We start from the raw sequence: 13368 nt of genomic DNA on the forward strand, positions 1-13368 counted from the left end.
AGTAACGTAACTTTTTTAGCTAAGTTTCTTAATTTCTTCCTAATGGTAGAGATCGTCGATGTCGAACGGCCGTAAGTCTTCGCCAAATCCATCACATTTATGCCACGCTTATGTTTATCTATAATTCCTTAATTACTTTTAATGGCCATGACTTCCTTTTTTTTTCTTTGCAACACCATCTGAACCAACAGTTTTTTTGGGAGACATTATGAAATAATTATTTTCACGTTAAATGTAAAACACAAGTAACTCGCAAGTGCACATACACGTAGATCAAAGAACGCTGAGTGATCTGACAAGGAGATTCTCTGAGTCAAGCTGAATTGGGAAACGTGTCATGAGTGTCAACAATCTGGTTCGTTGCTCGAGTCAGTGCTCTCGTTAGATGAATTTTTCGCTCATACTTTCCTTGTATCTTTTTCACGTTTATAGAGGAGCTCGTATCTCAATGTTCCACTGTAGTACCTAATCTTAAAAATAGACTTTTTAAGGAATCTCTTTACGTTTTGCAGTTAAGAATGCTTTATGGATTAAACTCTTGTATTAATAGTAAATCTGCCTACTGTTTACAAACAAGTTGGTCTTTTTAATAAAAAAAAAAAAAAAAAAAAAAACACAGAGGTACCAGAGTAAATGGCAAAAAAGTTAAAACTTCTTTAAAATTTCAAGAAAAATATTCTTAACTACCTTCATTCCCTACCTCACAGACATCTTCTTTTCATTCAAAATTTTGTCAAAGATAAATTCAAAGGTGATAATCTCATTAAAGATTTAGTACTTGATTTCATAAAATTCAAATTCAACTGTTCTTCTTCAAAAATAAATAAATAAATAAAAATCTGTACCATTATCTTTCTACATAAAAATTATGATGATCTTCAACTTCACAAGATTTTTAAACAAGCACAGCAAAAATTTCGTGCAATAAATTATAAAATTTCGGTTTGCTTCAAGTACAACTAAAAACTAAGTGGTTTTATTTCTAACCATAATGAAGAAGATTTTGCAGCATCATGATTTTGTGATGAAGAAAAATTTGTGCCATTTTTTAACGAAGAGCACAAACATATAATAGGAAATCTGGACAAGAAGTTAGAAATCTTAAAATTTACAATATTAACTACTATGACTTTAAAAAACTTCTACATGTCTCGGCCACTAAAAAAAAATCTACGAAGTCTTTTAGAAATGACATTTTTCCCCTGAAATACTTAATATTCTGGATTTGCAAAAATGGAAAAAATTTCTACATTTTTCGAACTACCAAAGCTGTATTGAACATTCAAAATTTCTTTACTTGCAAACACAAGGAATTCCAATGGGAAGTTCATATTTGACTTATTTTTATAACTTATTTCAATTTTATAAAGAATTCAAATTCCTAAAGAGCCTTTCTGGTAACAATTTCGATATATGCGAACACACTTATAGATGTATTGGCGACATTATTACCTTCAACAATTTTAATCTTATCGAAAATAGCAACATCTGTCAGAACTGTCTAAAACTTAATAAGGCAAATAGAAACCAAACAGGAATAGTTTATCTTGATCTAAGTATTCATAATCTTAAAGAAATTAAATTTTTTGATAAAAGAAAAGATTTAAATTTTTCTGCTATTAAACTTATAAATTGGAGCTCTAAGATATCTAAAAACATTAATGCAAATACTATTATTAACCAAATTAGCAGAATTAAAAAGGTTACACTGAAATAGAAACACAAAAAGAAGAAATCCTAATTCTCACCAAAATTTTAAAAGAAAATTAAATTTCTTTAAAATTCATAAATAGTTTATTAGAGAAATCTGGAGCAGTCAAGACCCTATAATACTTTTTAAAAGTATGCATTTTTTATCTGGAAGCTCCAAAAGAGAAGGGTAAAGAAGGATGTTTTGAGCAGTTTATAGAATATTAATTCTATTTATTTATTTATTTATTTATTTTTATTTTTCTCTTAATTACTATTGTGTTATTAATCAAAGGCCTTATATATTCAACGTTGTTATGATAAGCCCATGACGTGAAGACTTTTTACTTTCCTAACAATAGTTCCTTTGCTTTGTTTTCAACCTTTTTTTATAATTTTAAATAACAAAATTAAAAAATCTAAAATTCAACTTAACAGATTTTTCTACTCATATCTACAAAACTATTATTAAAAACTTTTCTACCACTTTTTGAGCACCTTTTTGAGTCTACTATTTTTAAAGAAATAATTGATTTTAAAATGTAATTAAAGTTTTACATTGAATGATATTCTTTTTACCATTTTTGTTTTAAAAGTGTCAGAATTTACTTAAATTTCACTTTAATTAGTAAAGTTGTCTTTTTCTTTGTCAAAATTGAAATGTTCATAGAAGTTTTAAAAGCTTTTCTTTTGGTTTCAAAATTCCATCTTTTGTTCCAAGCCTTTTGAGCGATTACTTTCTTGCCAAGGTGTTTTAGTTTAGTCAATGAAGCCAGAATGGCAAGTCACTACTTTAAGGATCTTCCTAGTCTCGACTGTGTTCTAATGAAAGTGCTCAAAGTTTTTAATTGCTTCTTGTGAGTTTTAATGAAGTCTTTTAACTAAAGTTTTATAATTTCGCTTACGTTTTATTCTGGATACGCAATATTTGGTTCACATACATATGGGTGTCTTATTATTGTCTTACATTTTTGTGAGCTTTATACATATTCCATGAGTGTATACGAGCCAGTTTCCCTTAGAAAGTCCTCCACGAAGGCATCCCTCCCCTTAGGCAGATAGCCCTCGAGGCTTTGCCATAATCACACACACACATATTCCATGAGCAAAGAAAGAAGGAAGCCGTAAAGCGTCTTGCCAGAAGGAAAGCCTAAGTGAAAGTGTAAGCAGCAATTCAGGGGAAGAAGGGAGAGAGTCAGAAAGTTTCAGTTCGAGTTAAGAAAGTTTTGGTTTACAAATCAATGATTGAACAAGAGGTATTTGCATTAAACGTTATATAGTATTTGAACTTGAGTGGATGAATAAAAAATATTTTATTAATGATTGAAAATTAATTAATTAAATCAATGAAAAATTTTTTTAAAGTCAATTCCTACTTAGGTAATTAAAAAAATTAATATGTGAAAAAACTGTATTAACATCAAGTGTCATCCACTACAAGTTTAAAAAAATGTATTCGAAATTGATGAATAAAAAGTACAGTCAAAAAGTCGTTAATCCGGACTCGTCGGGACTTCACCGATTCCGGATTATCGATTTTTCCGGATTATAGATCATCAGTTTAAATCTCGTAAGATGGCATGCAGAAATTCTAAAATTAAAAATATGAAACCTTAATTTATGAAATAAAGAACAATTATAGTCTTAAGGGTATCAAAATTTACAAAAAAAAAAAAAAAAAAAGCTTAATATTTATTTGTTTACTTTATTAAACATTTCTTTCAATGTAAGTTGTTTTAAGTTGCTTCATTTTATGTGATAATACTTTCTCTTTAATTCTATAAACAGAAACAATTTCTTGTTCAGTAACAAAGTTCCGCTGTTCAAGTCCCATTAATTGTTGTGCTGAGAATACCGACTAACTCGTCAATCGAAATTTTTTCGTTTTCACTAACCTCTCTGTCACATTCTTCATGTCTTTATCCATTTTTTGCAGCAATTCCACTTTTTGTTTGATGGACATCGAAACATACTTTCGTTTTGTACGATCCTTTGGGAGCTCCAGAATCAGAAATTCTATTTGACATAATCGAAAGTTCAAGTTTACTTTTATAAAATTGCTCTTACAGTCTGCAAAAAATAATAAGCCGGATCCAATTCGAAGATTAAGGAACAACGCAATCATCAACGTTAACTGAAATAGATAATTAGATAATTTTAGATTACACCGTCCATTATACATAAAACGCTCACGCGAAAACATATTCTGCGCTTGCGCACACGCATATGCACAGTGGTAAAAGGTCTTACGTGCACGCGTAAACGCGGCGCATGCGCAGAAAGTTTTTAGCTTTGAGGTCCGGATTATAGATCATTCCGGATTATGGGTGTCCAAATTAACGACTTTTGACTGTATTTTATTAACGACTGAAAATTTGAATAAGATATAGGGAGAGTGTGAGCTAATAGTAGAAATTTAATAAAAGAGGTTATAGCCAATTAAATTAGAAATTTGCTTTCATGTTTTTTATCTTACACATCCGCCCTTCAGAGAGAAAAAGGTGGAGCGATAGAGAAGCCTTTTTGAGAGAAAAAGCATTAGAGCAGCAAAATATGAGAGATATCATTTTGAAACTACAAAACATAAAATTAACTTTTGGACAATTAAAAAATTATAAGTCATAAAATTTTGATTTCAATAATAATTTTATGCACTATATTCTTTTAAAACAATTGCACATTTTTAGAGTCCTATTAAAATTTGAGTCCAGTCTGTAAAAAGTTATTGTTTCTGGAAATTCACGATACTCAGGAAAGGATTTCCAAACATTTTTACCCACAATTATAAAAATTGGTACTTTTCCGTTTTGCCGGTGCAAATGATAAAGCCGCCCAATAATGGTGCAACTGATGCCAAACGGAATATCTTTGCTGGTAACCTTTTACGCTTCATTTTCAAAACAAGTCGCAGCCATTTCTTACCAGATTGATTGTTTCTTTTAATACTGGCATACAATTACATAGAAGTTACAAGATAGTTAAATTTTATGCCCTAAGACCGTTCACAGTAATTAAAACAATTAGGATGCAATCATACTGCTCAGCCAAAGGTGAAAATATAGAAAAGGCAAAATCAAGGGTTAAATTCATCAATTCTAAGGAGAATGCACTAGCGAAGTAAAGCAATGCGGTTTTACATAATTTCTGAGTAAGCTATTCATATGAATTGAAGTAATTCTTGCGTTTAAACTTGTATTCTAAATTAAGATTTAACTTGAAATTAATGTAGATAATTTACTGAGAGAATTAGTTTTATGTAGCGTAGTTTATGGAGGTAAGATCACTTGGGGTCACGTGATATGAACTGGTGAATCAGGATGTTGATTCATGAAAGCATAGTAAATTTTAAATTAATGTCTTTTTACAAATTTATTGTCTTTATTTACTGACTTTTTACAAAATTTTAAATCATATTAAAATGTTTATGCCGTCAAAATAAAAAATTCTTACAACATTTGTTAACATTTTTTATGTGTATCATGAGTAAACTGTATCAAGTAAAAAATTAAATTAAAATTCTTAGAACTAAAATTTTTTATTTGTATACTGTATGCTGTCGCCAACAAAGTCTCCTTGGTGAGATTTGTGCCAGCGAAACGGAAAAGTACCTTAATGTTTACAAATGCAATATTTAATTATCATAATGATAATTTTTCTATCTGTGTGTGAAATATAAGGAAATAATTTTTTTTTTTTTTTGCTTATTTTTAGCATCATTTCGTCCAGAAGTAATATGTCAAGCATTTATGCCAACTTTAAAGGAATTATTCAGGTTATATCCTGAGTCTCTGCCTTTTCGCCATCCAGTTGATGCAGCACAAGTGCCAGTAAGTATCACTTTCTCCACCTTTTTTATGAGTATATAAAATTTGGACTTTTTGTGAGCATATGAAAACATATAGTAAGCTATTTTTGTACTGTCTGATCAGTATAGAACTGAAACAAACCATGAATACAGGATTAATATAAATTTATTAATTTTTAACTCATGTATAGTTCAATGAAAAATGCTGTATTTAATTTTTTTTTTAAGCTTATGTAAACAAGTTGTGAGTAAAAATATTTGAAAAATATATAGTTCCTTAAGTCGATAAAAAAGATCACCAAGATTTATATTCACTGAAATTTGCCTATCAAAACTTCGAAAAACTGCACATGAATATATTACATCCAGAGGAGTAGAAAATAGGAATTACGATAATAGCATTTGTGATTATTTAATCTTGAAAATAAAAATACATTAAAGTGAGCTCTTTTCTAGCTGAAAATACTTTTCTAAATTGGAATTTTTTAAAAATTAAGCATTAAACACACAATTTTTTTTTCAATCGTATGATTTCTCAAATAAATGTACTATAGTCAAAAGTCGTTAATCCGGACTCGTCGGGACTTCGGCGATTCCGGATTATCGATTTTTCCGGATTATAGATCATCAGTTTAAATCTCGTAAGATGGCATGCAGAAATTCTAAAATTAAAAATATGAAACCGTAATTTATGAAATAAAGAACAATTATGATCTAAAGGGTATCAAAATTTGCAAAAAGAAAAAGCTTAATATTTATTTGTTTACTTTATTAAACATTTCTTTCAATGTAAGTTGTTTAAGTTTTGCTTCGTTTCGTGTGATAATACTTTCTCTTTAATTCTATTAAACAGACATAATTTCTTGTTCAGTTACAAAGTTCCGCCATTCAAGTCCTATAATTGCTGTGTCAAGAACACCGACTAATTTGTCAATCGAAATTTTTTTGTTTTCAATAACCTCTGTCACGTTTCTTCGCTATCGGAAGCGAATTATAATGACGAGGAACTTGTTTTAAATCATATCAAAGACGGAGCATATTGAGATGAAATACTACATTTGGTAAGGAATTATAAGCCAAATAAAATAAAAACATGTGCGCTGAAGATAAGGATAGTGCTGACAAATCAACTTCCAATTCATTACGCGCCCGCCGCCGAGCAGCGTGAAATTGATAAACAGATTTCGGATTTCAAAACATACTTTCGCTTTAGATCCTTTACATATTAACAAATATATATCGGAAATTCTATTTGATATAATCGAAAGTTTAAACTTACCTTTATAAAATTGCTCTTACAGTCTGCAAAAAATAATAAGCCGGATGCAATTCGAAAATTAAGGAACAACGCAATCATCAACATTAACTGAAATAGATAATTAGATAATTTTAGCTTATACGTCCATTATACATAAAATGCGCACGCTAAAACGTATTCTGCGCACACTCATATGCGCAGTCGTAAAAGGTCTTACGCGCACGCGTGAATGCCTCTGCGCATGTGTCAACGCGGCGCATGCGCAGAAAGTTTTTAGTTTTGATGTCCGGATTATAGATCATTCCGAATTATGGGTGTCCGAATTAACGACTTTTGACTGTATAAAATAAAACTTTGAAAATCTTCCTGCCAGTGGTGCATTGAAACAGTTTCTTTTAAAAAATCTAAAAGCAGTAACCTATCCTGACCCTACTCCTGTCAAATAGTTTTCCATTTCAAAACTGTACCTAAAATTCTGGGAAAAATTTGGTGTCATTTTAACAATTCTGAAATGGAAGACATTATTATTAAAAAAACAATCAAGAAATTGTAAAATGATTTATAACCTGATTCAAGATGATTTTAACTTTATTAGGTTTTCATGAGCAAATGAAATGATAGCAGATTTAAACTTTCATCACCTGCTTCCATATTTTAGTGATCAGGCTACCTAGAATTTCTGTAGTTTTTCCCATCATAACCTGAATACAAGCCAGTTTCCCTTAAAAAGTACTCTACAAAGGATGTCTTCCTTGGCATATAGCCTTCACATGCTTTGCCTTAAATCAGGGTTTCGTAAACATTTTTTTTTTCTCAACCCCCAAGTGGGTCGCCAAAAATTTTAGCACTTTTGATATTTCTTTAACTTATTACAATAATTTTGCGATTACCAAATATTTTTACACAATGTATCTAAAAATAGATAAAGATAAGACAATACAGACAAAGAAATTAATGCGATCACTTCGTCTGTTACCTTATTTAAAATTTTCACAGTATTCTATGTCTTAAAATTAGAAGTTAATGACCTAAAAATGCAATAGTATATCACAGTGCAAGTGAAAAAACTGATACTTTCACGCACGCGTGCGTCGGATTTGCACAATACTTATGGGATCCCACAAAATTTTTGTAAATATTATGGGATCCTGGAGGTCGCGAAAAAATATCAGTGATAAAAGGGGTCGCGACTGAAAAAAGTTTAAGAAACCCTGCCTTAAATAAATCAACCAGTATTGTTTCATTTCCATGTTTTAATGGAATTTCAAAGTGATTTGGAAATGTGAAACAGAAAAAATGGTGTAGAAAAGTTGCCAAAATTTTAGAGATGAATTATGATGAGGCATCTGGGAAGTTCCGCTGTTTATTGATGATGACACAAATGAAGCAGTACAAAAAACATAAGAAAATTTCAATGAATCACATAAGCACCATTTTGTTTTATGATTTTTTTATAATTTCTCTGCCAGCCAGAGAATTTCCTTTTTTGAAAAACTTATTGAGGTATAAATATGAGTTTTTTTCTTTAAAAAGTTACAGTTACGAAGTTTGACAGTCTTCAAAGAATTGAAATCCAGTCTGTTCTGATGAAAGTTTAAATCTGTTCCAAGAATTTTGAAACAACCTGAAGATATGAAAATCTGAAGAGGGGCTGATGAATATGAGGGGTGACATAATTTATTCCAGCCTTACTCAATAAGTCTTTGTCTGACATTCTTCTGAATGTGGGGGTCAAGTACTGTCATAATGGAAGACAGCATCTCAGCTCTTGGTCACTTTTGGGTGCTTTGCTTCAATTTCTGCTTTTAAAGCTAGCATTTAGGAAGAGTATTTTTGCAAGTTTATTATCTGATTTGGTGGCAACATTTTATAGTATGTAATTTCAATTTAGTCTAACATACACAAAGCATTACCATTTTAGGATGCAGCATCTTTCTCATTGTTAGGAATGGTGTTTTTGTGGGGGATATGGTTTATCCCATGAACTTTAGTAAAGAATCACATGCTGAAATTTGCGCAAGCATATTCTGCTCTTTCAAAGTATGGGATACCCATACATACATCATAGTAGTTTACATACCCAGTTTTCATCAAATTATGTACTGTACATTTTGAAATATTTAGTGTAACTCGGTGGTTCTCAACCAGTGATAAATGTACCACTGGTGGTACGCAAGAGAAAAATAGGTGTTACGCACCTATTTTTCAAATAAAGGAGCAAAATATTTTTAACTATTAAATTCAAAAATTAAATACTCCAACATCCTGTTAAAGTTTTTTTCTCTAACATTTGTGTGATCTGAGCTTTGTACAAGGACTTTGGCAAAATATTTTCACAAACATTCTTTTAACCATAGATATAACAAAATTTATAATAAATGATGTTTTTAAAAGGAGTAATACAAATGCGTGTTGTATTTAATAGGAAATCAAAATAAGTTCCTATAAAAAGGTAATAGCGAACTTTTGGCAGAACCCAAAAAAGCATTTAAAGGCATTTCAAATAAAGCTATTGCCCTTTTTATTACTTTTTTACACAGCCTATTTGTGTGGACAAGGATTTTCTTCAATATTATATTTAAAAAATAAATACAGAACAAAATTAAATGTGGATCCTAATTTACGGTTAAAACTAAGTGAAATAAGACCAGGTATAAAGAAATTGATCTCTCTTAAACAGGCCCAAATTTCGCACTAAATTTTAGAATTAAAGTATTATAACTTAAATTAAAATAATTAAAATGGTAACCAATTTTTAATCTAATATTTTTTTGCGTGTGCATCTCTAATACAAACAGCCAATAGGTTGGGCAAATAGCAAAAAATATATATATTTTTAATATTTATATTGAGAAATTGAAAAATAATCATTGTAAAATGTAGTGGTGGTACTAAAGTTTTTCAATTTTTATTTAGATGGTACATGTTAGTCAAAAGGTTGAGAACCACTGTTCTGATTGTTCTTGAACTCTAGCATATGGATTTTCAACAATACTTTCTTTTAAAAACAGGGTTGCCACGCTACGTGGCAAACCGGGAAAAAGTCAGGGATTTCAGAAATTGACCAAAAAATTCAGGGAAAAGTCAGGGATAAATGTTTTAGTCAAAATCTGGAAAAGTCAGGGAATTTCATACAACGATCCCGCCAAAAAAGGCGAGTTTTGCACCGACGTCGGAAGAGATCACTTTTTTGGCGAATTGTGTATCACGTGAGTGTCATTCGGGCAGCTGGCATAGAGCCAATTTTCGCAGCTCCAATCTGATTGTCTTTTTAGAAAGGCAAAGCAAGTTTCCCGCAACTTTTGGTTTCCAGTAACCTCGAGAATCGCATGTGCAGTGCATGAACTAAAGAAAGTACCTGTTCTTGTATAAAACAAAATGGGTTTAATCCTAGTATACAGTACCATGAAGGTTAGAATAAAAAAATATGTATTGTAAAGAAGGAAAACGTCTCTGCAACAGACGTTTCTCCGTTCCATCATAGCGGGAAACAGCTGTGCATGCGCGATATATCTGTTGCCAAAGCACGAAACCGGTGTCGAAGTTCGAAGGTCACGTTATCAAGAGTTCATAAAATGAATATCGTTTAAAATTTCTTTAAACTCTAAAGAAAAAGAAAATATTTTTTGGCCCAAGTAAATTAATTCATTGATTAGTTATTTTGAGGGGAAGGAAAAAAATCTACGAAAATCCGTTTTTAAAATTATTGCGAAAAATCCAAGAAAAAACGCTCTTTGATAAAACGTTTCTTCTTGGATTTTTTGCAATAATTTAAAAACGGATTTTCGTAGTTTTCTTTTTTGTCTAAGAACGTTTCTTCTTAACATGTGTTTCTCAATTTCCTGTACACATCGCGGAGAGGGAAATTCTGGCCGCCAGGTTCTGTCGCCAAATCCCTTGTCAAATTTTCCCTCCGCTTTTTACATACTAGACGTTCTTTGGTTAGAATAATCTCCACGTATGGTACAGCGGGATTTGGCGACATGATGATGAGCAGTAAACGGGTCATTTTGTTCTTGGCGACAATTTTCAAAATCATTCGAAGGCCGTATCGTATACTAGGATTTTACCGCAAAATCTTTTTTTTTTTTTCTTTTCTTTTTAATAAATACCTTGTCATTTTGCAGTAAAATAAAAAAATAGTAATCAATCATCTAGGATAACCATGTAATTTAACTATATTCGCTAAAATATCGTTGATTATTCTAATTAAATTTTTAAGTAATTATCTTTATTTTTATGTTATTCATATCATTTAATGTTGCTTCTGCGAAATAAATATAAAATACATCAATTTAGTAAAAAAATATCATTAAATAGATTTCTTTCTTTCATTTAGCTGCAGAATGTCTGCAAAAAAAGCTTTATTTTATTTCAGATTGGGCAGATTCTAATCTCAATCTACAGTGGAGAAAACAACTCTTGTTATAATAATATTTGTGCTTTCAAGTGTTAAGGTGCCTTTTAAGAATACACCTCACACAAATTAGATTTACCTAAAATCTAACCTAACTTTTAGCATTGCGTTGTGATTTATAAGAACCGGATTGGCCTCGTGTTGAACTGGGGATGATCATGAGTAATAATTAAATAAAACATACAGTTGTTATCCAATGTATATATCTTAAATTTATTAAGTTTTTTAAGCGGAAAAGTAAACAAAATTATCAAACAAAGTGTACCAAGAATAATTAAGAATAAACGTCCTCTGGGATTTATTGAATAATTAAGTGAATTTGCTACACAGTACAAGTAATACCATAATTAATTTACCTCTTAGCACAGCCAACTGGAATTTTCTTGAAACATACCTGGAAAACCTGGAAAAGTCAGGGAATTTCATTCTCCTGTTTGAGTGGCAACCCTGTAAAAAGTTCTTGTTTATAGTAGATAGTCATCCTCATGAATCATTGTGGATATTGGTTGACCTTGTGTAGGCCTTGATATGAATCCAGTGTCCTGAAACTTTCCAAAAATTGCACACGACACTGCTCATTACATTGAGCTCTGTAGCCAAATGCAGTTGTGATTGGCTTGCTAACAATTCTCCATATCAGTCCATCATCCATATGTTTGTGGCTACTCATTTTACCTGATACCTTATATAATTTACCCACTTTTGAGAGAAACACAGCCAAAGTCATGCAGTACGGAGGCTGTTCGCGCATTTTTCAGACGATTTTGGTAAGCGGTAATAAAAAATCGTTTGCTGCAAAAGAAGTAATTGCAAGTGTACTATGTTTTTAAAAGTCAAAATTATTGTCTGTGGCATGAAAGTTTTGCTTTTATTCAAAATGGCGAATTTAACATAGCAGTGGTTTGAAGGCTACATTTACGCTCTTTCCGAAGAGCATAAATGTAGAATGCATAGTCCGTTATCCAAAAACGATGTGAGAGTCATGGCTTTGTGATATCTAAAATGTCGATAGGTAATATCATCAACAAGAATGGAAAAAAATTGTCAAATTGGAGCCTCAAGTAGGACAAAAATTCCAAACAAGTATCCAAGGAAAAAACGGACATCTTCGACTATTGCAAAGGTACGTTGTTTAATGTTAAAAGAAAATCCCCATAGTCAAAGGACAGTTGCAAAATCATTAAAATGCTTGGTGTCCACTGTAAACAAAATGATAAACATTGATTTAAATCTTAAGAACGTGAAAAAACGCAATGTGCATCGTCTTCTTCCAAAGCATATCTCTCAACGCAGGACACGCTGCAGAATTCTATATGAGTAACACTTATCCAAAGAAAAATGGAAAACAGTTGTCACAATAGATGAAGCATGGGTGTATTTACATTATTGTAACAAAAAAAGAGCCATTTATTGTCATAAAAGGGGAGAAAAAAATTTAAGTACATGGTTCAAAGAATCAAAAGAAAGTTTTTCTAAGGGATTCATGATTGTTGCTGGTTTTTCTTATAATGGCAAGTTAAAAATAAAGAGAGTGCAAAAAAAATGTCAAAATTAACTCCAAATACTATCAGGAACATATTTTATCGCCAATTTTTCTGAATGAAATACCATCGCTTTATCCACCGTGCCATCGATCTGTGAGACTCCATTAGGACAAAGCTAGCAGTCACACATCAAAATCCACTGTAAATTTCCTAAAAGAAATGGAACAAAAAACTGGTATCAAGGCCCTTCACTGATATCCCTACTTAATCTCCCGATGTGTCACTTATGGATTTTTGTGCTTTCGGACTTTTAAAACTGCATTATCCAAACGTTGTCCCAAAACGCTAACAGGACTCTGGAAAGCTGTTCGGGAGGAATGGGATAGAATACCTCTTCTGCCACTTCAAAAGGCATTATTATCCTGGAAATTGCGGTGTCGAAAGATAGTTCAGAATAAGGTATGTCAAATAGAACATTTAAAGTACAAGAATTTTATGTAATTTAGTTTTGTGAATACAATATACATCGTCTAAAAAATGTGTGAACAGCCTCTGTAGTATGAGCAAAAAATTGCCCCCAAACCCCTCTTACTTTTATACCGTCTCTGTAGCCATTCTGAATAATCCTTTGACAACATAATTTGCATAATCCTTTGACAACATAATTTGCATAATCATTTGACAACATAATTTGCATAATCCTTTGACAACATAA

At 31.3% G+C, this 13368-nt stretch overlaps 1 protein-coding gene across 7 annotated transcripts in view; it reads left to right on the forward strand.

Moving 5' to 3' along the window:
• Window positions 1–13368, forward strand: part of LOC118205803 (CREB-binding protein-like) — a 173740-nt gene that overhangs the window by 59502 nt on the left and 100870 nt on the right. For all 7 annotated transcript variants that reach the window (XM_085810520.1, XM_085810519.1, XM_085810517.1 and 4 more), the window contains one exon: window positions 5401–5516. In XM_085810520.1, the coding sequence (XP_085666646.1) occupies window positions 5401–5516 (116 nt within the window). The remainder of the gene's footprint in view (window positions 1–5400; window positions 5517–13368) is intronic.

Source organism: Stegodyphus dumicola, chromosome 2 (assembly GCF_044657685.1).
Source record: "Stegodyphus dumicola isolate Sdum_Otavi_A_Nest chromosome 2, ASM4465768v1".
NCBI lineage: Eukaryota > Metazoa > Arthropoda > Arachnida > Araneae > Eresidae > Stegodyphus > Stegodyphus dumicola.